This window comes from Notolabrus celidotus, chromosome 3, assembly GCF_009762535.1.
Source record: "Notolabrus celidotus isolate fNotCel1 chromosome 3, fNotCel1.pri, whole genome shotgun sequence".
NCBI classification, from domain to species: Eukaryota; Metazoa; Chordata; class Actinopteri; order Labriformes; family Labridae; genus Notolabrus; species Notolabrus celidotus.
The window spans coordinates 7516859-7541616 of NC_048274.1; the positions used below are offsets into that span (position 1 = coordinate 7516859).

At 42.1% G+C, this 24758-nt stretch overlaps 1 protein-coding gene across 3 annotated transcripts in view; it reads right to left on the reverse strand.

Annotated features, from left to right (window-relative positions):
- Window positions 1–24758, reverse strand: part of pcdh17 (protocadherin 17) — a 67053-nt gene that overhangs the window by 31954 nt on the left and 10341 nt on the right. For 2 of the 3 annotated variants that reach the window (XM_034681001.1, XM_034681003.1), the window contains exons 3-4: window positions 8093–8151; window positions 7548–7720 (exon numbers count right to left, since the gene is read on the reverse strand). In XM_034681001.1, coding sequence (XP_034536892.1) covers window positions 7548–7720; window positions 8093–8151 — 232 coding nt within the window. The remainder of the gene's footprint in view (window positions 1–7547; window positions 7721–8092; window positions 8152–24758) is intronic. The other variant, XM_034681002.1, reaches the window with a different exon arrangement.

The window sequence follows — 24758 nt, forward strand, 5'->3', positions numbered from 1 at the left end:
CTATGAGCTGAGCTATTCATGCATTACTATGTTGAATAAGCAAATGGTATGACAGGTATGGATATCATATAATAAAGCATCAAGTATCTATTGTATACAGTCAGAAAGCCACTGCCAGCACTCTTCAGAGCCTTGTGACAACACTGAGAGTCTTTTTCTTCTTCCTTTTGATGAATTAAAGTCTAAAAGTCAGCTCTTGTCCACAAGACTGAGTCACTTTTTGGCTGAGCTGTGGCTCCATCACATCTCCACTTTCTTTCCAATGCCCGCTGGAACTGTTTCAGAAGAAGTGCGTCTTCAAGCAGCCTGTCTTTCAGCAGCCAGATTTTGTGTTGCTTTGTTCATTTGTTGTTTTTTTTCGGGATTCAATTGTGCTGCGTCTGAACAGCGTGGGTCTCTCTCTCTCTCTCCCTCTCTCTCTCTCTCCCTCTCTGTCTCTCTCTCTCTCTCTCTCTCTCTCTGTGTCTGTCTGTCTGTCTGGCTGTCTCTCTTTGTCTTCATCTTCGGCTGAGAACTTCACTGTAGAAATGATCATTTACCCCTAAAAGGAAACCCTCATAAAGAAGACTATTTTTAGACAAAGGAAGATAGAGTAATCACAGACGTAATGATTGTGAGCCGATGGGTGCAGATTTCACTGTAAATGAATGAAGTGACGATAAAAGCACTGATTCATACGTTTTAAAGGCGATTATATACATGCATATTCAGATGACACTGCATGCTTTACTAACTGTAGCCTGTTTTAGTGACGTATGTGCAACAAAATCTTAATAACAGGCTGGTTCTGCTGCATCTTGTGTACAAATTCAGAAGTATATGCATCCAGCCGCCGTGTGAAAAACATGCCTGGATTCATCTGTCCATGAAATATGAATGATGCTGAATTGGATGCCCTTTTCCAACAGTCAGATAAAGGTTTTATTGAAGGCCACAGTTAGCAGGATAGAGGTTTCCATGGCTGCAAAGTGTGAAAAGGGCATCTGATCTGACTCCTGACCAGTCAATTAATCTTTGGATTGCATTTTTTTTTTTTCAGTTTTTATCAAAGGCTCGGTCATAATTCAAAATTAATTGCGGCGCATGGAGTGAGAAAGTGGAGATTGTGATTGTGGAGGGAAACTTGAATCACTTTTGGGAAAGTAGGAGTAGCGTCTTAAGATTAAAAGTGACAAGAGGGAGGCTGGGTGAATATTTAAGATGGATTAAAGTCTGATCACTGAGTTTGTTTGGTTGGCTGGATGAAGTGGCGGCAGGAAGCCATTATTCAAGAAAACAACGTATGAAGACCTCATTTTCTCTTTAGCACAGAATAATCGCCGACTTATAATGGGGGAGAGTCAGAATGCAAACACACGACTACAGGGTGCATTTAAGAGCAACAATTTTTGCATCTTTTTTTCACATTTTTCTTCTATTTCTTCTTCTTCAGATTTCTTTTTTTAATTTTTAAGTTATATTTTTCGGCATTTTTGCTTTTGTTTGATAGGATAGCTGATGAGAGACAGGAAACATGGAGGGCTGAGAGTGGTGGAAGACATGCAGGAGATATTCACAGCCGGGAGTCGAACCGGTCGACCTCTGCGACGAGGACTATAGCCTCTGTATGTGGGGCGCTTAGACCACTAGGCCACCAGTGCCCCTTCTTCAGGTTTCTCATACCTCTTTTCGACCACCCCGAACCGGGTTGTATTTCCGGGCTGGTACTCGTGCTGGTTCAGAGCTGGTTGAATTTGCGAACCAACACGGCACCCGTTTGTTTTTCCGCCCTCTCGAGCCCGTGGAAGAGGCACGTCATGACGTCAGATTTACTTGACCGCTTTTCCCAGGAGTGCTGGCGCGAACTTTCCCTTTAATTGAATTAAATTTCATTCCTTTAATATGTTTTATTTCTTTATCCTGACGTGTGTTTTTATGAACTGCCTGTTTTATTTTGCTGTAAGTTGTTTTTGAAAGTGCTATACAAATAAAATTATTATAATAATAATTATTATTATTATTCCTATTATTATTATTATATAAACAAATATATTCACTCGTTGAAAGATCGCCTTCATCAGAAATGCTGCGCTGTAACCAGAAAGGACGCACAGATGAAGTGAAATAAAAAGTTGGATCTGAAATCTGAAGGAAAATTTCCTTTTCTCCACTTTTTGTCCAATAAAAAACCAACCATTGGACTATGACTTTATTCTAAAAGCTGTCTCTTATGATGGGAAAGATACAGACATGATAGTATGATATTCCTGTGTTTATAAGAAGTTATTAAGTTACACACCAACAGACGCTCTGTGATTCATACTGTTATACTGTTATCTGTTCGTATGCCTGAGGGGGAGACCAGAGAGTGAGAGGTCAAGAAGGTGACCAAGAAGGGAGAGGTCGTAAAAAGCTCTCTGGTTCTTCTCACAGCTCTATGGGTTTGTTTGACGATGAGATCATCTTATACTCTGAAGATCATAAACACCAAGCTGAATCTTCACTCTTGGTCAGTTGTGCAGACATTGTCTCGCTTGTGAGATTACTCTGCCAACTGACCGCTTTGCAAAGCTCACTGAAGGCCTAAATAAAGCTCACAGACTATAGTCTTTATTATTGTCTTGTGTCATCTTGTACATCGGGTTAATATTTCATGTTTCATATTTCTTCACTACCAGTCAAAAGTTTGGACACACCTTCTCATCCAATAGTTTTTATTCATTCTAATTATTTTCAACATTGTAGATTAATACTGAAGACATCAAAACTATGAAATAATCTGGTTTTGCCATAATATGGATTACAGCAGTAGTCAAATAGGGCTATCCATTGTGTACTAACTCTACCTCTGAACAACACAACTGATGGTCTCAAACAAAGCAGAATATGTTTTATATTTGAGATTCTGTAAAGTAGCCCCCTTTTTCCTTCATGACAGCTTTGCACACTCTTTTTATTCTCTCAGTCTGCTTCATGAAGTGGTCTCCTGGAATGGTTTCTAATTAACATGAGCCTTGTCAAGAGTTCATTTGTAGAATGACTTGCCTTCTTAATGTGTTTAACACTTTTTTGTTCATTAAATAATTCCATATATGTTCTTTTATAGTTTTGATGCCTTTGGTATTAATCTACAGTGTTTCAAATACTTAAAATAAATACAAACCCTTGAATGAGAAGGTGTTTCCAAACATTTGACTGGTAGTGTATATCTGGCCCAAAGAGGTGATTCTGATCTGATTCTTATATTTAAAAACTTTTTACCTGATTGCTGATTACATATTCATAATTTAAAATTTTGTAGTTTAAAAGTTGACTACATTTAAATCCTGTTTTTGTAAAAGTCATAATTATATAAAGGTGCTTAATGAAGGGAAATGCTTGCTCTTACATGTCAGGACTCAAATGTGCTCTTTTCTTAGATTTTGTTCTTAGCTGTGATTAAATCTTTGGTGAGTGTCAGAATCTTCTTAAAGCTTTGTTTGTGGGTTTTAAAGAGCAGTTGATGAATGAAACCCAATGAAAGAAGTAACACTGGAGAAAATGATTCATCCATAGGAATTAACCAGCATTCGCGGTGTTCCATATTACATGAAGATATCCTTTGATGTGAAACGTAACCTCTATATTATAAATCACAAGGTCCTGCATGTTAAAGCATGACTACTGAGTATTTCTTTGCACTCACGTCTAGAATGCCAGCTAAGAAGACAGAAAGAGGCCGGTAAAGAAAACATTCAATAGCTCTCCCATGGCTGCAAAATCATACTACATACGAGCAATGAAAAGAAGGTTCTCTCGATACAAACAGCTTCAAATGAAAGATTTAAATAGAACCAAGGCCTTCTGTTTTTCCTTTCCATTTAAGCCTTTGAGTTAAAATGAATCAGTGTACAAAGAGCTGCATAGCAAACATAAAAGACCTCAACATGCCATAATTTCCTCCTCATCCAGCCTCGCCAACATTGTGCCGTGGTATGTGGTAAATTTTAAGATATCAAGGTACCAGCATACGTTTCTTCTCTTTCTGATCATCTCTTCAGAATTACTCATCTGATTCATAAAAGTGGAGTTCAAAGGACTCCCTGACATTCCCCATAAATTACATAACACCCACAGAAAGGACGAGCATCATGTTAACGCAGAACAATTACCTGCACTGCTTACATCATCAAATATTTGTGTACAGTACAGATATGTGTGTGTGTGTGTGTGTGTGTGGTTGCAGCATCAAGAGTTTGCATGTGTGTGAGAGAGATTGACAACGCCCTGACATTTCCCTTATTTAAGCTATTCACAGTCTGAAGGATGAAGTGGGGGGTTGGGTTTCTATCAAATAACTGGGAAAAGCCAATTTCATCGCCTTTTACTGCGCTGTTACGGAGGCACATCTCACGCTGCCTCTCCTCACTGTATCCAGCCTGTCCTTGTAGTATCACATCCTCCTCTTCCTCCCCCCCTCCTCCCTTCTCTGTCCCACTCATGCCTCCTGCCTTTTAAAACAAGGCAGGAGGCGGTTTGATTATCACACTCCGATCGCAGCTAATTAGGCAGGGTCAGCTGGTACAGTCAAGCAGTATCCCTGTCAAAACAGCGTCCCTCCACACTCTTCCTCCTCCTCTTCCATCATCCCCTCCCTCTCTCTCTCTCTCTCTCCCCCGTTCTCTCGGACAGCCCTATCAGTGGGCAACATCTCCCTACACCACTGCCGCCTGTCTGTTCGTGATAGCGACTGTGGCAGTCATCTCCACAGAGGCGAGCGATGTGCTGCCAGCCACTCCGCCGGAGCCAGACGAGCTCGTATCAGCGTCTGCTGCAGACGCGTCAGAGCATCAATTAATCGCTGTTTAAAACGGGCAAAAAATGGATTTGATATACTTAAGCTTAATTAATACATTGCTACCAATTTTGCAGGGCTAATTAATCAATTTGAGGCTAGTCCCCAGCGCGAAGATGTCCAGATTATGTTGTCTGGAAGAGGAGTGCGACGAATATCAGAGAAGATGAATTACACGCATGAAAAAAGGGGGTTGTGTGTTTTTCCTCACAATGCCTATTAACAGGGAAGAGAAAGAGAAATCAGGGGAAGAGAGCGATAAAGGAGAGAGAAATGTGTGACAGGAAAGACAAAAGAGTGTGGACGCTTTATGCTACAAACTAGAGACTATAGAGTCCAAGAACCGACACCGGGCGGAGGATTGATTGGGACTTGAACTACATGCTTTGGGTACTTGTAGTTCTGTTTATACCCTGCCAGTGAATGAGGCCGCGGTGTCCTGGCAGGCGAGCAGGCACAGCTACAGATAGTAATTGGGAGGGCTATGCTTGGAGGGAAACAGAGGACTTAAGATGGGATGAAGAAGGAGAGAGGGGGGGGGGGGGGGGGGGAGTGGTGAGGAGGGAGACCTATGAAGTAGATGCTAAGTGCTGAGATGTGAAGAAAATAAGCCTGCAGGAAGACGACCTCTGGGACGGTGACCAGTGACAAGCTTCTGTTTCCTTTTTTCTGCCGTCTTCTGATAAAAGACATCCCGTACCTGTGATGTGTGAGAGCACGCAGCGCCTGTGTACATTTGCGGCATGTTACACTAAACCTCCTTGTGTTTCAGTACTCCTGTTTAAGTTTTAACTTCTTACCGAGCCTCCATAATAAGCCAGCAATTACTGTAATAAATTACCTGAAGGAGAGCACCTCTGCTTTAGATAAAGAAGCATATGGGACTACTCCTGAGCTGAACAGGCAGGGGACTGTCTGGAGAATCATCTGCAGTAGGATATGTAACGTACAGTAACAGCAGACCTTTCTCAGCAGATGACAAATTAATTTGAGAGGCAGAAAGTCTCAGTGTTGCATTGCTATCGTGGGTAAATATTAACTCAGAGTGATGAATTTTTGCTGCTTTTGAGCATTCAATTGGTAGCCTTGCAACTTAATAAAGACACACTGGAACAGAGCCAGAGTGATGTTCGCCGCCCCTCACTCCTCATCACCGTTTTTGCAACGATGCCTTGGCCTCCTGCCCCTGCCCTCCCCCACAAGCTTAGCTAAGCCCACATGTTATTGGCTAAACACAGCCAGCTGCAGCCAGTTAACTGTCTAATCTCACATCAATCGATTTCCCCAAACAAGGAGAGGTGGAGAAGTGGAACGCGAGTCGCGGAGCGGGGGTGAAAACACGGCGGCGGCGGGGTGAGAGTAAATGGGAGGGCAGAGATGAGTGAGAATCAGGCGAAGACAGGTTACAGCCTTCTGCTGAGCTTCCACCGACAGCGACGAGTGTGTGAGTGCAGAAGTGTGTGTGTGTGTTTCTATTTGTGGATGGTTGCGACAATCTCTTGTGGAAGTCTGTCAGAAGCAGGCGTGTGGAACAAAACTCACATAAAGGTGCACGGACAGACCGAGTTGCAAACATACAACCATGATAATAACGTATAGGGACAGCTTTAATGGCCGACTTTGGCCCGTCGCACTTCGTCATGTGTTCGGTGCGTATAAATGTGATTCTTTCAGTCCCCCACGGACAATTAAATGGGAACATTTTCAAAATGAGAAACATATGGAGCTTTTTAATTGGCCAATTTCTCTTGCCAATGTGTGTGGCTTTTTTTCATTCTGAAAACCAATGGAAAGGAGAAAAAAAAAAACGCTATCTAGTCAGACTTGCATATTGCAGCACAGAGTGTTTCACAAATTGTCATTGTCCTTCCGCAAGGAGTAAAACAGGCCTTCTGTTCCCTGGATTAATAGCACCATTACACAGGATCCATGTTCGGTATAGAGCTCCGTGCTGCTGGATCTAGTCACTGAGATATATTCTGCTTGGATAGAGACTTTAGTGAATTTGTATTTCTGCGGGAATATCTGTTTTGCCGAGCAGGTAATGGCCCACACCGAGCTCCATGACTGGGTGACGCTGCAGTGAGAAATCTACCATACCCTCCTGCCCCATTTCTTCTCTCTATACCATTATACCCGGTATAATCTTGTCTTTCTTGGCTCCCCTCATCCTGCACTAATCATGCGAGGTGGCTGGGGTGAGGAGGACTGCAACAACTTATATCTGGGGAGTTATTGTTCTACACATGTCATGTGTAATCTGCCCGACCCACAGCGCTTAGAATAATTATTCATATTTAATCACCGCACTACGAAGCAACATCGCCTGCCGCTCACTAAGTCATTTTCCATGTTCCATTATCAAAGTTTCAGAGACGGCTGCTCAGGGAAGGGGGACTAAATGGAGAGGCTGAAGTAGTTGGGCTTATAAAAACATAATGGGCTTGTCTGCTTTGATAAACTGGGGACGTGTATAGAATGCGCACTCGCTCACACCCCAGAACACACCACACAGACATACGCTCTCATTAAATGAGAAAAGTGCAGAGAAAAAAGTAAAGGAGAATAAAGTAGTCGGGTAGAGGTTCAGATTGTGAGCATTCAGGCAAGTCAGGAGCTCAATCGTTAATACAAATAACTTCAGCGCAAGGGAGCGGATTGATAGTCGCTGGGTCTGAGTGTGTTTGGCACTCTTTCATTTCTCATGCAGTCAAATCTGAAAAAGAGGGCTCACCTTGCTCCAGAGGTGGAGGTTTCACGCCCGTGGCCTTTAACTTGAGGGCTTCTTTTGCAGACATGTCGCAGCAGGAGCCTTTGTTGGTGTCCTGGTCGCTGTCGGCCTGGTCGCTGTCGCCATGCCCGCTGTCTCTTAGGCTGGCTCGCTCTGGGTCTTTAAATGTCGAGCTACTAGACAAATGAACAAAGAATGAGAGAGGTTTTCAACACAATGTGTGGCTGTCTTTGTCTGAGGTGTAGAGACATGATGAAATATTAATGTTTGCAGCCCTGAAAACAATAAAACAATAAAACAATAAAAGGATTCATTTAAAAATATTAAAGATGATAAAAAAAGGATCTTCTTAGAGATTTGAATCCATGCATTACAGATAAAACAGTAAGTGACCGCTTCAGTCCTGGTTAAACGTTAACATCTTTATCTCCCTTCACAGTTAATTGTCAGTTTACTTCCTGTGTGTATCGCGGCTCTGTGTTGGGACTGTTCGAGAAAAGAAAACAAAGGTTTGAGATGCAATGACGGTTATGGATCCCGTCTCTTACCTCTGAACAAACTGTTGTCTGCTACCCATATAATTAGGCTCAGTGGGGAAATTGTCCGTCTGTGGAGAAGAGAGAAAGAGAAAAAAAAAAGCTTGTAGTGGGCTCTACGGAAATAAATCGTGCTGTGAAACAAGATCTCCCGGTGACATATGATTAATTATGCGGAAAGAAAATGTGGTAGAGGACAGAGCAGGGGGCAAATAAGAGACTGGGGGAAGTGAGCTCTATAGCGTTTAGGTTTGAGCATTTCATTAACCACATAAAGAAGGCTAATTAGCCGTTTGAGAGTAAACCGCAGAGCTGAGCCTCAAATGTGGCAGGCATAATGTGATCAATAACTGCTAGGACAATAGTCCTGATGAGCAGAGAAAACTTTGCACTTGGTATGTCGAAGTTTTAGCGACTAAGTAACAGCACATTTTGTGCCGAAATTAAAATGCAATTTTCTGGTGCTTTAACAACACGTCTGTGAAGAACTGTTGACTTCCTTCGCTTGTTTTATTTCCAGAAATTGTTTGTGAAGATTGGAGGCTTGAACCATCTGGTGTTTATTCGATACGGGGGGGCTACCTGATCGTGCACAGGGGGCTTTATGCTATGTTGATCGATACAGATAAAACACACACCAACACAGTAAGGTGTAGCATACACAGCCACATGGAGAAACAGTATGGCGTGTATAATGGAATACTCCTATAAACCCTATACTGCACAAACACTCTTCAATCCTCGGCACAGTGTGCAGCAGTGCATTACAGACTGGATCAATCACATTGGCACTGGAAACTCTCTCTCCCAGTCTGCCTCGCTCTACTTTATTATATCAAAGTGTGCTGAATTACAGCTTATAATGATGTCAGTGGAAATTAAAGGTCATAGTGATAGCAGCTTCTTTGGCTTTGGCATTCACAGATATACATGTCAGTGCTGCTAATAATAAGACAACAAAGAAAGCAATCAGGTGTGCAGACTTCAGCGTAGGAACACAGGAAGACAGAAACTAATGTGTTTATATTTGGTCTAAATTATTACAGGAGTCTCTCTCAGTCTATGCTGTGCAGAGGTAGGAAGGTGGAAACGAATGCCTCAAAGAGGGATGGCTTTCTTACCGTTGTCGAGGTATTCATCACGGTAACACAAATAATTACCCCTATGTTGCGCATGACTCTGGGTCCCTGAATTGATAGCAGTAAAATGTCATGTTTAGTGAGTAATGTCTCCTTGTGCCAGGCTTTTTCACATGCACAGCTTGACTCTCAGTCGATAGAGTATTTCAATGTCATCCGTGCTCTGCGGTGGCTCAGTATGAGGCAGCGTGTGTGAAGGTCAGACAGGCCACCTCAGTACTTTGACCTTCCATGGTTCTGCCAACACCTTTATCCGTACCTAAACACTCGATTGCTCTTCAGCCTTCGCCAAGATTAAAAGAAAACACCCACGAAATATATCAAAAGGAATCTGACCACGGAGTAGGAGAAGAGTGAATGTTTGAGATAGTTTGGCATTGAAATAATAACAGCAAGGGCTTTTCGATGAAAAAGGAGAGATGGAAGCCTTTATATTGATGTGCCCCTTCTGTACTTTTATGGCCAAAGACTCGTCCTTGGACATACTTTCAATATATTCAGCTTTGTTGGCTTTGAATCAGATCAGGATGAAAGGACATTAACCAAAAAAAAGAGGTTCTGTTATTCTGGAGGGCTTAATGCTTTGTGCACCTGTGTAGTAGAACAAATATTCAATCATATCTGTGTGTTCACGACATTATTTATACATTAATAAAAGAAGATTACAATAAAAGCATCACCTATACTTGTATACTGAGTACTATGTGTTCAACAGAAATCATACAGCTGATGTCTGGTTGTGTTTTTGTTGCACAGGAATGAAGTAAATATACGCTTGTTGCACTTAAAGTAGCATGCGTGCTACATCCTCCCACCCTCTGCCTCCCCTACAAGCCCATAAAAAGCACATTACGCCACTTCATAGAAACCTCTTTCCTGCCAATTAGAGTCCAGGCTGATCTTAAGCCTCCATCTCTTCCTGTCTGTCCATACTGCCCGGCCCGTGCACTACAATGGGCCACTCTCCAATTAATGGATCGATAATGGCCGGCATGGGCTGCTTTGTACTTAGCCAGTCAGAGCCCACAATGAATACAAGATAATTTCAAGGGGGCGGTGATAAACCCCAGCTACATGTCCACTTGCTTTATTATCATTATTAGACGGTGTGTCACAGAGTGAAAGGGGCAGCAATGAGGATTATTTGTGTGATTGTACTTCAATTTGTATTTGCATGTATGTTTTAGTAATAGTTGAATGGATTGCTGCGTTTTTATGCATTTGTGTAATGTTTCTTATGAACTGATTTTATTAAGTTTGACTGCTTTTGAAACGGCCTGCTACATACTACCTACGAATGTGGTTGTAGGTCCTGCCAACTACATACTGTTTTTGAATTTAGTCTATAGTATGACTGTTCTTTTGGATCTGTTCTGCAGTATGCTGAGCCAGACGTCACTGGATTTCCGGTTTCGTAAAGCGGAAGTAAATAAGCTGATAGATAAACTACTTCTTTAGCATCACTAATGATTTAAAAAGTAAAGAAGTGGTTTATATGGGATTTAGTAGTTTTCACAGCACCTTAAAACTGAGTTCCCCCTTAAAAGAAGAAGAAAAAGAAAAAAGGGACCGATCGCTGTTCATTGTGGGAAACAGTACACGAGGGAGACTGGTCTGATGCATACTGTGAAATTTTCCTGAATCAGTACGACATCCGGGTATTTTTGGCATACTGTAGATTTTGCTCTTTTGCACATACTACTTACTACATACTGAATTTTGGCCAAATCACTAAGTACTGCTAGTATAGTAGGTGGTTTCGAAAACGGCCAAGGACGAGATGCAACGGGTTCACAACGACACGGAAAAGGAAACAGGCGACGGTGTGCGGAGGCGGAGATCCATGTGATCGGCAGTCGGTATGCAAGAAGAAACGCAGCACGGAGACAAGGGATCCCCCAACTAGGAGCGACGACAGAGCAGCTAGTGTCCACCAACGCAACTTCACGCAGGCCTTGTGTCGGTAGTCGGTAAACTCCGAGCCGGAAAAACCCTCTCTTTAAAGGAGCCCTGATTTTAAGAACCTGTGCATTTTAAAGAGTCCTAGGCTCGACATTTTAAATCCTAGTATCTTTTATTTTTGTCAGTGCTTTTAATTTTAAAGGTTTTTTAGCCTGGCCACACATACATCACATTAGCAGAGCAGGTATCCTTGAGTATTCATGTTGCTTCCCTGTTTGAAGGAGGAGAGGATGAAACTGCTGGTGTACCATTTAAATCCAGATCTGTTCTTTTTTTTAAGTTTCCACAAAAGAGGCTCATCTTCCTAAATGACAAACAGATGCATGATGCCTCTGGTGTCCTTGTTTAAGAGGAAACATAACTGTCTCCATGTGTATGAGCTTACCATGAGCACATCTCCTAGACATCTTTCAGCTTTCTGCCTAGACGCAAATGTTTTGGGATGACATGCCCTGAAAAAAATCTATTTTCTACTTCATCTCTTTCTTCTTGAGAGCTCTTTAAACGGACCGCTTTGTCTGCGTACGATAAGACCGGGGAACAATTTGCTTTTCCAGCTTTCATTTAAGCTCTGACACTTCTCCATCTTTAAACGATAAATCCATTATTCTCCAATACATCAGTGTTGTCTGTTATTTTCAAGTATTGAGTGCTTTCAGACACTTTATATCGCACCTGCACAATTTGCATCATAATTTTCTCCTTGTAGAACTCGACCTAAACTGAACTCACACAAAGTGAACTGAGCTGAACCAAACTGATGTAGTCTAAATTGAACTGACTGACTCCAGCGTGTGTGTATTTGCCCTTTCTGGTTTCATAATCCGACTCCCGTACTGACCAAAACGATGAGTCTTTGACCTTTAAGGTTCAGAGGAGTACTGAACCCATTCAAAACCAAATGAACTCAGCCGTTCTTGGTCAATTTGCTTTGTGTAGATATCACATGAGGTCAGGTTGATCGGAAGCGTGGCTGAAAATTGCAGAGGCATGTTGTTGGATCGTGCTGTGAATGATGTGTTGTATCTCGTCCAATGCAGCAAGGCCACAAAGGTCAGAGAGATACTGAGCATGGTGAGGCTGAGTAAGTGTAAAAAGCTGCACTCTGTTCTGTATTCCCATCGAGACCCTAAGACTGACCGAGCGGACAGCGGGCCGATTGAGACAAATGGGACGGGAATATTGGAGAGCGTTTCTATTCTCGGGCCTTGTTGGTGCATTTTGGGACACTGTTCATTTCTACCAGGCGGTGTTTGTGTGTACGTGTGTGTTTTGATATCTGAGGTAAGGGTGGTGGAAGAGGACAAATTGCAGCTTCTCTTTCACACATCATTGGACACCTCTCTTTTATTCACAGGAACAGGAGTACACACCCCCACCTCTTCCTTCCCTGCAAGGTATGATACATGCATTTGTCCTTTACTGTCTTCCAAAAACACACATGGTGCTCAGCCTGCGCATGAGTGTGTGTGTGTCTGTCTGAGTGCTTGCGTTCCCTCATGCAGATCTGGCTGTTCTTAAATTAATAAACTACGTCTCTCCGTGCATGAATGTGTGTTTGTGTGCGTGTGTTTGGGACATCACCAACAAGGGAACTCGAGCTTATTCCTTTTGGATAACTGTCAATGAAGCTCAGCTGCAGCCAAATGGTAAGAATGGGGAAAAGGATAAAACAGATTGAAATTGAGCTCAGAGGAAAGAAAACCCAGTGGTGAATAGAGACGCAGCAAAAAGCAGGAAATAAAAGAGGAAGATAGAGGAAGGGGAGATGAAAACAGCAAAGTGAGAGGCTGATAAAGGAAGTAAGGAAAAAGGGGAGGAGAATCCAGACAATAATTAGACTGCATTGATTACCCGGTGGCCGAGGAGCAATTGTAAGTGATCAAATCTAATTAGCTGCTCCTATACATCTTCCTGCAGATAACAGACCAATCAATCACGGGGCTTAAGTGAACTTAAAGCCATCACGGTCGACTGCCTGCTAAATATCCACTATCTCCCAAATAACTTACTAAAGGTCCGGTTCAAACGACTTTCAGACCAGCTAGGGAGTGCGGCGGGTGATTTCAACCACATTATCACCAACTCGTTGATCATTCAGGACTTCATGATGCACAGATTTTGAAATGCATGTTTGGATTTTAAAGCCTCAGGAAATGTACATGGAATATTTAAAAGTCATATAAAATATCAAAATGTAATATTTTAATGAAGTTTGAACAACAATCTGAGTGAAAATAAACATCCATAACTATGAAAAGAGACTGTTCAAAATCTGCTTATTTTCCAGTTCAGAGCATTTCTCAGGACTGTATGGGCGTGGCCGCTAACTCTTTGATTGACAGGTCAAGAGAGAGTTCACAGCCTGCATGTTTGAGCCATCTGACTCTGAATCTAAAGACATAAAAACTCCAGAATCAGAAAATTATTCATTTCAATGGTCTCTGAGTGCTGAGTTACAAATTACTTCAGAATCAGGACTTTTATCATTTATTAGTTTTATCACTTCGTAGGCTCTGGTGCATTAGGACCATGGGATGCCCGGAGCAGTGGAGGCTGAAGTGTAGTATGTGCATGCAGAGGAGCACAGCTCTGGTTGTATGATGGAGCTGTTTGTCTAAACTCTGAGCTGTTTCATTTCTGATTAGTTGGATATTTATTACATGATAAATATCAGGTTAAACCAGCCCCCTTTAAAACCCTGTTTGAAAACATGTTAAAAAATGTAACTGAACATATTTGAAAATGGATTGAAGCTGATTTCTAATATTTTTACATAGTTATTAGTATTTACATACGGTCTGAAATATCAGAGGTGGAAGGTTTTTGTTGATTTGGGTTACCAGAGGCTTTAAGGATTTTTGTTTTGAAAAAGTTGATGTCAGGAGGCAAATCAGCAAATGCAGACCCTGTAAACAGAAGTGGACACAACATGCAGCCATGTCTGTAACTGATGTGTGTCTGCTGTGTCACAACAATTCAACACCAGTGTGCTAGTGTACCTAACTGCTGATTCAGAGAGGAGGCTTGTCATTGAGCAAGCATGGGAGTGTGACACCCTGTACTGATTTTTGGTTACATCATCTGAGAAAGACCAGCGACATGCAGTTTGTCAGAAATGATCCAGGGACTTAAAGATGGGACAAATGGGCAGCAATCTAAATACATCTTATCTCAAGTTTCTTTTGATAACAGACAAAGAATACCAGGAAGTAAAACACAAAACATCTACATTAGATTCAGCTAAAATATGATTCAAACATCTATGAGTTATGTGTGATGATTTTATGGTGTAACAGCATTAAAGAATGACTTCTTCAGATGGAAACTCAAAGACAAAACCCTTCCTTTTTGTCCAGCATTTCGATGTGGCTACTTTTTCATCATTTGTGCACGTAGCATATCATTTGCGTGCTATTCAAATGATCCTACAGTGAAAGCTTGAATTATTATTATGTTGCAAGACTGGTAAAAACTGTGCAACCTCCACCCCAGTCCACTAACTCTACCAACAAATGATTCTTGAAGTATGTTCCACTTAGAATTACAAATGACAGACAAAAATGAGCTCTGGTTGCAGTTTTAGCGTCTACAACAGTCTTGCATAATTCCCAGGTTTACTGGTGAGCAGTGTTGTGGACAAAGGTTAAAAATTGTATTTAACTAGCACCATTGAAGTGTGAACGAGTGCAGTTATGTATGACATGAGGCATGGCTGGAATACAAGCATGTATGCTCCACAAACTGCTGGTTGAGTTTTAGGAAAACACGGGAGAGGTTTCTGTTTTGCAGAGAAAAAAAACAGAATCACAGGTTTGGGAGCGTTTGCAGCAAACCTGTTGGGTTATTCATCTGAACCACACAGCTTCCTCTGTCCTCACATACTGCTGCTAGTTTCAGCTGCAAATCCACCACCCCATCCTTTCTCTTCTTCTTCTTTTGACAGCAGGATTTATGGCCGACTTTATTGTTTTCCAGTATATATTAACAGAAGCTCTGAGTTTTCCAGACGGCGCCGAGCATATTTAACTTAGCATTTTGTGTAGAGCTACAGCCCTCATTACCGGGACATGTTGAGATGCAAGATGTATAATCTCCTGTTGCTTGTTATCTAGGTGGTTTAAAGTCCTGTTGCAGTCTTGACTGACTTCCCTGCTCTTTGCTGGTCAGAGTCCAGCAGAAAATAAATAAGCCTCTGCAGCAGGGTTTGTGCAGAACGACTTGCTGCTGCAGTGAGACGCCTGCAGAAACGCTGCTGATTTCCTGCTGTATACATAATGTTTGTGTAAGTTGCCGCTCCTGCCACTTGAGTGATTGAGCTGACACTGTGAGTGACTTAAGCTCTGAGTTGTGTTGATATAAAGCAAAGTAAACAGACAGTCAGTACGCATTATGCATGTTTGCTTCCTGGTGTCATGAAAAGGTGTATGTTTAGTGTCTGAGCGTTTAACACTGACATCTACGTAATATTTCAGAGACATCGACAGGGAATACTTCAGCTGAGCAGAGAAACGTTTGGGGAAATTAGTGCCAGTGTGAGATAACATACGACTACAGACTGTTCCAGAAGGTATCGATTATTTGTCCCCGGCAGTGATCAGTCAATTCAAGTATCTGGCCTGCTGACGCTCTCTCCTCTCCATCTTTTCTCTAATTGTGTTGAATTTGACTTCAGCACTACAAATCTAAAACAACTCAAGGTGAACATAGTCAGTAACACGTGAATATGTTCCAGTTGCCACATCCTTGAAATATCGTGCCTCTGTTATTACTTCTCTCTTTTTACCTACCTTGCTACTGAGGGGCTTTTTGTCAAATTGATGTTTCATTATGAAACAGGGGACTCGGGCAGCTAAAACCCTGCTCAATAGTCTCATCGTTCTAATCACGGTTTGCCATAATTCATAATTCATGACAGAACTGCATCCCTTTTTATTTCTTTTTGTGTGTTTGTGCTCATTTGGAGGAAATTGTGCTTTTTCCCTTCATTAAAGAGGGCTAAGTAGCACTTTGGAGGCTTTTATATACAGTTGCATAAACAGCATGACCTCTCTCTTGCATATTCACCACTCCCCAGCAAAGAAACAATATTCATAATTAATATACAAGTACTCACATTGATTGTCTATTATTTTGGTTGACCATACAGGGTCATTAGAGGTGCTTATTAGCGGCACATTGGGAAAGCAGAAGGACATCTTCACCACGCAACTTTTTTATTTATTAGTCAGCCCCAACAAACAACTTCATATAATGATAAAGTGCTGTGCAAATCAAAGAGTTGACTTGTTATTCTAACCACACAGGGAGAAAAGGGGGGCTGCAATCATAAATAGGTGGGAAGTAAAAGAAGGGGTTCACCGCGCAGAAGGAGGGTGCTGAGGGAGTCGGGCCTGCATCTCTCTTCATCAGGAGAGATGAGACAAAAACACAACTTCAAAGCTGATTTCCTTCAACCTATGTGGTAACTGCTGCTTTATTATTCCTTTTGAGGAAAAGCCCGACTGAGTGTGGATATAATTTTCCCTTCTGTCTACAAATGACTGCTTTGGTCCCATTTTGCAGATAGTCTCCATATGTGCCAGCAGGAAGGGCGCATTTGCCTTTAAGAGCAACAGCTGTGACACAGTCCATCCTTTTTCCTTCTTTCAATCCTCCGTCTTTGTATGGCTCATCCTTCGTGAGAATGTTTGTCGTTTAATTTTTTCTGCGGATCAAATTACTCCTAAAGAGCGTGAAAAGGAAACTTTGAGGTATGAACAGACCCAGCGTCTGAGCGATGGTCAACAAAGCGTTGTTAAACTCTATCCTTAAGCCTGTCATTATCGTCTTGAGAATCAACTCACGTAGAAAATAATAAAATGCAAGCCTCCTGAGAGAGAGCGCATATCCTTGAACTTGTTTTTCATCCACCCTCACACACACACACACACACACACACACACACACACACACACAAACACACACACACACACACACAGGTATACCATTACAGGTGCTGAGGATCTCACAGCCTGTTTTATCATGCATGGAAAATGAAATGATGGGCTAAACTAAATCCTGGCTGAGAACGTTTGTCCTAATAGGCATACAGCGATTCAGAATAATCTCTTTTCTACAAATAACATGAAATATATAATCATGAGTTTTTAACGCCTTTGCATGTAATTGATTTATTAATGGGATGATGAAGCCATTATTGAATGAATCACCCTTATCCACCTAAAAAAAGGATATTACCCATAAAGTGTTATGATGTTGACCAACATCCCCTCAGGGAAAGATTACAATAAGCTGCTACATTGGAAACAGGCAACTGAGGCTGGATGCTGAAGCAGCTGCTGTCAACATATATATATTTTGTACGTGGAGACGGATAAAACCAAGTGACCCATTTCACAGTGCAACTGTAGTTAGAAATCAGATGAATTCAGGATGTTTCAGTCGTGGAACTTGCACCTTTGCAACGGAATAAAAGACTAGTTTTTTAACAAGATCCTGTCACAAAGAAGACGATAATTTGGAAGAGCAGATTGAACAGATTGGGGAAAAGAATGCAAATGATCCAGTTGTTACATCCTGTAATTCTCTTTAACTGATTAAAGGAATCTTCTTTCCCCAACTTTGTGCCTCCTGGTGAATTAATGTTTTCTTTTTTGAGTGTTTTTAGCTTCTTGAACACAACAGTTTTGTTTTGGCAACTATCGTAATGTGGTCTCTGCGGCCTAATTAGTTTCACTTTGCCAATTTGCGCCTCAAGTAAACACAAAGGCTATTAAAGAGGCGACAGTGAACACTTTAGCCAAACATCCAACCATGCTGGAGAGACTTGAGCTGCAAGTAATACTCCTCTGATCTGATGTTTACTTGGGTATCCTGAGTACTGGTTTTTAGTTAACAAGGATTGCGATACAACAATCATAGCGACTAATATCTTAGTTGCTTGATAAAAAAATGTAATTCTGATTAGCCGACTGGTGCAAAACTTTCAGAAAACAAACAAGCTAAACACAGAGTCTGCAAGCTGGTTTGCTGAGTGTGGCTACCATTAGCAGAGCTAACAACACCAGCCTTCAGTAGTGACATGCCCTGTGCTGGTTACTAGGGATGGGCATTTGAAGCCAAAATACCATTCGATAATCAGGATGAGGTGCTGCTAGTAGCGGGCTCTGACAGTGTCTGTCTTGATCTTTACGTTGGTGTTTCTGTGACGTGGCATATTATCAGCCATGCTCAGTCTCTGGCTCTATAGCCAACGTCTGGCGGGAACACTGTATCACAACCAGACACTGGTCAAAACAATGAAAAATTGTACTTTTAAAATAAGAAAATATTCAAAGTAACTGATTTTTACAAAGTGAACAAATACTTGAATATTCAAAAACAGTTACACGTCGCTTTGGCCGAGTGGTTATGACCCAGTTTAATCCCACGCTGCGTTATTTCTGATGTCTGGATCCAAATGCTGCCAAACTGCAACGAGCTGCAAGTTCTGTCGTGTGTCGGCTTACATCAGGGTAGTAGAGCGTCACAGCATTATGGAGGCGGTGCGATACTAGTATTGTGTAGCTGTGCTGCAGCTTACACAACACTTGCAGGCCCACAATCATGCAATTATTATTCATTACTTTAACCAGCTGGAAAACTAGTATTTCTGGTGCCGACTTTTAATCGACTTCATGCTCACATTCTTAATAACACTCCATCATTTTCATCAGAAAACACAATGTAAAGAATAATTTATGTATATTTACTGACACAAACATATGTGAATAAACTGGTGCCTGAGATTGAGAGTGCATCTTTTTCATTCCAGAGTCATTATTATGAGGTGCAGTCACACCTGTATGCAGTGCAATATAATGAGGCAGTCTGCTGGCGTGGGCAGTCAAAACAACGCTGGACATGAAATGAAAATTCATTAAACAGGACCTGGACATAAAATACAAAAGCATTAAAATCTAAATGCACTGGACAAAAAGAGTCTGACTGGAACAGGTTGTGACCCCACCTCGGTTTTTAAAAAAATGAAGAAAACCTCTTTTTGATGGTCTCAAGTTGAAAAGGGCAAGACGCACTTATCATTCAAATCACACCCCTGTTAGATTTGTAATTATCTCCTGCAGTATTGCTTCTGGATGTCTGCAGCTCCTACCCTGCATCATCTTTCATAAATATAAAAACACTGACAACAATTCGTCAGCCAACTCAGCCGCAGCCGCCGTCTCTGAAGCCAGCTCAGACGAAAGTTTCCCCGCTCTGAAGAGGAGGGGTGACACAAGACGGCGTGTTTGTACTCATATCAACACAATCCACATCTGTTGCAGTTGAGCCCCAGGAGTAAGTGATAAATGTTGCTTTTGGCATAGATATTTATTTCAACACACAGAAAGCCCGAACGCAGCAGTTTGCCAGCACTCCTAAAATAGCTGTTGTTTTCCCTCACTACTTGAGACACTTTGTGTAGACACATTTTAACCAGCTGGTCCTGTTGGCTTACAGCTGGGATCACTCTTATGATTATTGATGAAGGGAAAATATGTCAGCTTTTAAGGAAAGGGGAAAGGGAAAAGGGGAAAGGAAGACCGAGGACTTAAGTTGATGTTAAATTATTTACCCACAGTTGAAACTGTGAGGAAAGCAGGATAAAAAAAAAAAGAGGAGAAGGTGCTGAATGTGATCTTGGTAAGCCACTAATCATTCTGTACTTGCTCATCAATACTTACAACAGCTTGGCTGTTAACTGAAGTGTTGAGTCAGCACTGACCTTACTTCACCCTCATTAATCCAACGCCAACGCAGCCCAAAAATCAGACGCTGTGCAGAGGTATGCAATCTATAGACTTTAAGACATGACTGCATGAATGTCATCATGCACTGAGATAAGCACGGGTGCAGAATTCATATTCAGCAACCTAATGGATAATCAAGGAACTCCTCATGAGGACGGCGGCGAGTGTACAAACTCTCAGAGATTTTAGATTGTGGATTTTGTAAACCCTGGAACAAGCTAAGCTAACTGTGTCTCCCTTGTTCAGTATCATAGACTGTATCACATATGTAGTATCCGTGACGTCACCCATCTGTTTCTGAAGCGCTGTTTAGAGGCCAGTCGGTGGCGGCAGCCCTATTGCTACTGTCGAGTGATCGTGACGTAAAGAGGCGGGCTTTGAGCCTCCAAGCCAACAGCTACAGTGTTCCCGCCTGTCAATCAAGTCAGCTGTGCCTCTCATTGGAAAACTTGTAATCTCAATATCTTCGAAATTACTGAGTTATGAAAAAATTCACGTTTATTTCTGCTGTAAAGATCGTCTTTTTTGAATTTGTGTGTATGTGGTTTCCGGTTCTTCTGGAGCCAGCCTCAAGGGGATCCTCGATGAACTGCAGTTTTTAACACTCCCGCATTGGACTCATGTTTTTAGAACGAAGGTTGCCGCTTGTTCAGTATGTATGCTAAGCTACGCTAGCCGACTGCAGGCTGTTCAAAGTGACAGAAAATGGCATCCATCCTTTTGTGTATCTCCCAGCAAATACAGGAAATATGCCTGTTTCCAAAGTTCAGATAAAAGGCAGGCGCATAATCTCATATTTTCCCTCTTTAGATGAAGATATTAAAACATCTCATTAAAAAATCCCACTGACAGTGAGAGCTCACAAACTGCAGAACAAAAAAAAGGCAGTTTTTTAATAACCTGAATAAAAACCTGTCTGTCGGTGTTTAAAGTGTTATTTATTTAAGTGCAAACAGCGAGAAAACAATGCATTTAGTTAACAGTAAAGAACCGACTTTAAATTATCTGTGAATTATGAGTGTTTGCAGTCTGCAGACGGAAATAAAACACCATCAAACTGTTTCTTGGCTGCAAAAAGCATGCATGTTTACTACGCCTTCCAACTGGTGTTATTATTAAGCCCTCATATGCAGCATTAGTATCAAATCAGACCACAGAAACAAGTATTTCCTAATTTACTTTCGGAACAAACCATCCACTAAACGCTGCCTAGTGTGTGAGCTAACAAGACAGAAGCCGAGAGCTCGGAAACAAAAACATTAAAGAACAAAATTATTCCATTTGAATTGATGTAGGAAGAGGCGTTCCATGGATGAAAGGATTGTAGATATTTCCCCAAAGCCCCAAGCCGAGGCCAGACGTAGATAAAAAGAAAACAGAGGCTGCACACACATGTCTAATATCAATACATGCACAAGTGCACAACACATGCACACACCTGCTCTCTCTCTCTCTTCCCACAGCCACAGCAGATGGACTATGTCTAATTTCACTTCAAGGTGACCTATCTACTGTAAACGTATTGGGTCAGAGGATTTGGAGGAGAGGAGGGGCTGAGGAGAGGAGGAAAGGAAGGATGTTGTCCGTGCACCTGGGTAAAATCTGACAGGAAAGGCTTTAGCATAATGCTCTGTTGTCAAAGCGTTGGACGCCACTTCCTCTCAGACTCTTTTAAGTGCGTCTATTGTGCATTAAGAATCTGTCAGAGCAGCTTTAGCATTAATCAGCTAGCACACGGAAGAAACAATCGCACATAATCTGGAGCTCTAAACCCTGCTGACCTTCTCTTCAAATACACAGACAACTTCCCCTTGAAACCTCAGTCATTTAGAGACACACACAGGCCCGAGCTGCTGCGGCGCTGCTGCTGCTGGGAATTTTCTCTCTCTCTCTCCCCCTCCTCTCTTTGCTCTCTCTCTCACTCCCCCTTGTAGTCTATGTGATTGGTTCCTCCCACAGCAGCACCCATGTCTCTCCACCTGGGAGTACATCGACTCAGCATGTCAGCATGACCTCAAAGAGGACGTATTTCAAACAATGTGTGTGGGGGAGAGAAGAGAGTGAGAGAGAACGAGAGAGGGGGGGCTGTTTTACCCCATCAATCTGAAAGTAGAGGAGTGGAGGGGTGGAGAGAGGAGAGGAAAAGGGAATAGAGAAGGGGAAGGGCATAATACACAAGTTCCATTCATCATCTCAGCAGTGTTGAGAGTGTATAAATAGCCAAGATGTGTTCAGAGTTATCACTGAGCCAACGCTTCCATCGTGGTACTTCATTTATTAAGACTGTGCGGGGATCAATACGGCAGACATATACACTCTGTACTGTTGACAAGATAATCTCATCATTATGAATTTGGCTTGGGTCGTCAGTAACATGAGCAATTGCAACGCTTATCTGAGATGACAAGAGCAGAGAGAAAGAAAGGGAATCCAAAATAGGAAAAGAGAGCAGAAGGGAGGGAGGGAGAGAGGGAGAGAACAAATTTGTTTCTTTTTTTTTTTACTAAGCAATGCTTAGAGCGATAGATAATGAAATACAGTATTTCAGTACCAAACAGAGCAAAAATCAATAAGAAACGCAGCAAACCAGCAATTGATCTGAATGCTAAAGGCCCCAAAAAGATTTCTCTCTAAGACACAAACCCAGCGAGGGGCCAATTGAGTACATCTGTGTCGTACAATGGAAAAAGATGAAACCAGCCTAATACACAATTTTCGATACGCCATTAGCACTCAGCAAAGCCACTGCTACCCTGAAGAGCAGACACAGTCAAACGTTCAGGGACATATCTCGTATGCACACCACTTAGTGGACCTTTTGTTTAGGCAATAACATCTGAGAGGACTGGCTCATTTTGCTTCTGTTGCCACAAAACACAAAACAGCCACTGCAAAACACAGTGGCTGTCAATTCCCCTCAGACACACACAGGGCTTTAGACATGGGAGTCAGATTTCAAACTGTGCCACGGATATAAGCAGGAGCAGAGGAGGCAGTGGGATCTCTCCTATTAGAGTGTCAGATCTTCTTTGAGACACACACAAACATGTAAACAATACACTGGCAGGATTACACTGGTTGGGAGAATACTCCTCAAATTGCAAGGCAAATTGTCGTTTCTGGAATGAGCGACTGTAATGTGCTCCGGAGCTCGTGTGAGGGAGAGGAGGGAGTTTTATCGCAGCTTGTCAGTGAAATTAAAGTAAATATACTGGTGTTCACGGTATATCCCTCCAATCACTTCGTCACCTCGCTGGTGAAGCCGAAGAACTGTGGTCGGCAAGGACAAGGAGAGAGCGAGAGATCCAGGGGAGAAAGGGATAAATCATTTCTCTTAGACTAATGAGATAGAAGGTGAGAACAGATTCACATAACTCATTCTTTGAGCTGCGTGTTGTTTCTACAGCACATGCCTAGGGGGCAAAGTGAAGGAAGATGTGGCAGAAATAAAAAGCTCTCTCGGAATTGGATGCATGCCAACACACAGCAGAACGGGTTCCACTTTGTTTGACTTTGAAAGAGTTTGATTTACAGCAAGGAGACCCAGCTGCTGGCAGTTCAAAGCATACATCGCCACGCCGTGTTTGCCTATGTAGCCTTCTGTGCGCTGTGCATCTCAGCTCACATTACTGTGAGGTCAGTCAGATATACACTCATCTACGGCTGCAGCTTCAGCACCCTGCTGCTCAGAGCGTTAAAGTCTAAAGACCCCAGGAGGGATCTAAGAGCCCTCAGGGGGCAGGCGGCCACTACAGGGGAGCCCGTTCCAATCTGAGAGAACCAGCAAGACTGGCGCTTCAGAGCACAGCTGGTGGTAGCTCAGGTGTATATGTGTGCGCACACTCCCACACACACACTTAAATACCTGACAGCTAAATCTTCGATTCCTCCACTGGGGAGGTTATGTTTTGTTTTCTTCCTTTTGTGACCTCTGCTGATGCTAGGTCGGCTCCTTGTGCCTGGGTAATTCAAGCACAATTCTAGCAGCTCCATGGTAAATGCTTCAAAGTCTAGTGGGGGCATGCACAAATCTTTTCGTCTGCTTCTACACAAAATCATTTATTCAGAAGTTTTCAATAAAGAGGAAAGACAGCACAGTCAGATAATGCACAGGTTCATCCAGTGCAGGTTTGCACTAGCAATAATACTGAAATATCAAATACTTGCAGTTTTTTTTAGCTTGTAGTCAGAAAAAAAGACGTCTGTCGTGCAGGAACTAACTCAGAAAACTGAATGGGAGATAAATTGGTCATGCAGTATCAGGTATCATCAAGAACAACAGTCCATGTATCGATCAGATGGATTAATTCATCACCAAAATTTACAACACACCAATAATATATGTTATGAGTGCCACTATTGACTTCTAGCAGAAGGGATGAACTATCTGGCACGTTACCATGTACCGATTGCAATAAATAAGGGCGCTGCCAGCAAGTATAATGTCTTTTTCAATAGTGGAAGATGTCTGCAATCAGTGTTTTCACATTCCACATTTTAAAGCTGTACTTTTCAAACATCGAGTTTGGATGGTTTTAACCAGTAAAAGAATAAAGCAGTTTGGTGTTCAACATGGAGGTTACTCCAATGTCAAAGGAGGATGTGAGCCAGGCTTTGGTTTTTGTAAGCTCTGTTTGTTCTTGAATGCTTTTCAACTTGTGGGATGTGGGAAAACAATGGAGCAGATCATCACTTAATGTAGAAGAGTAAAAAGATAAATGTTACGTCAGAATTTTGTGTGCCACTGGAGGGTGAACCATGCATGCAAACTAGGGATGTAAGGAT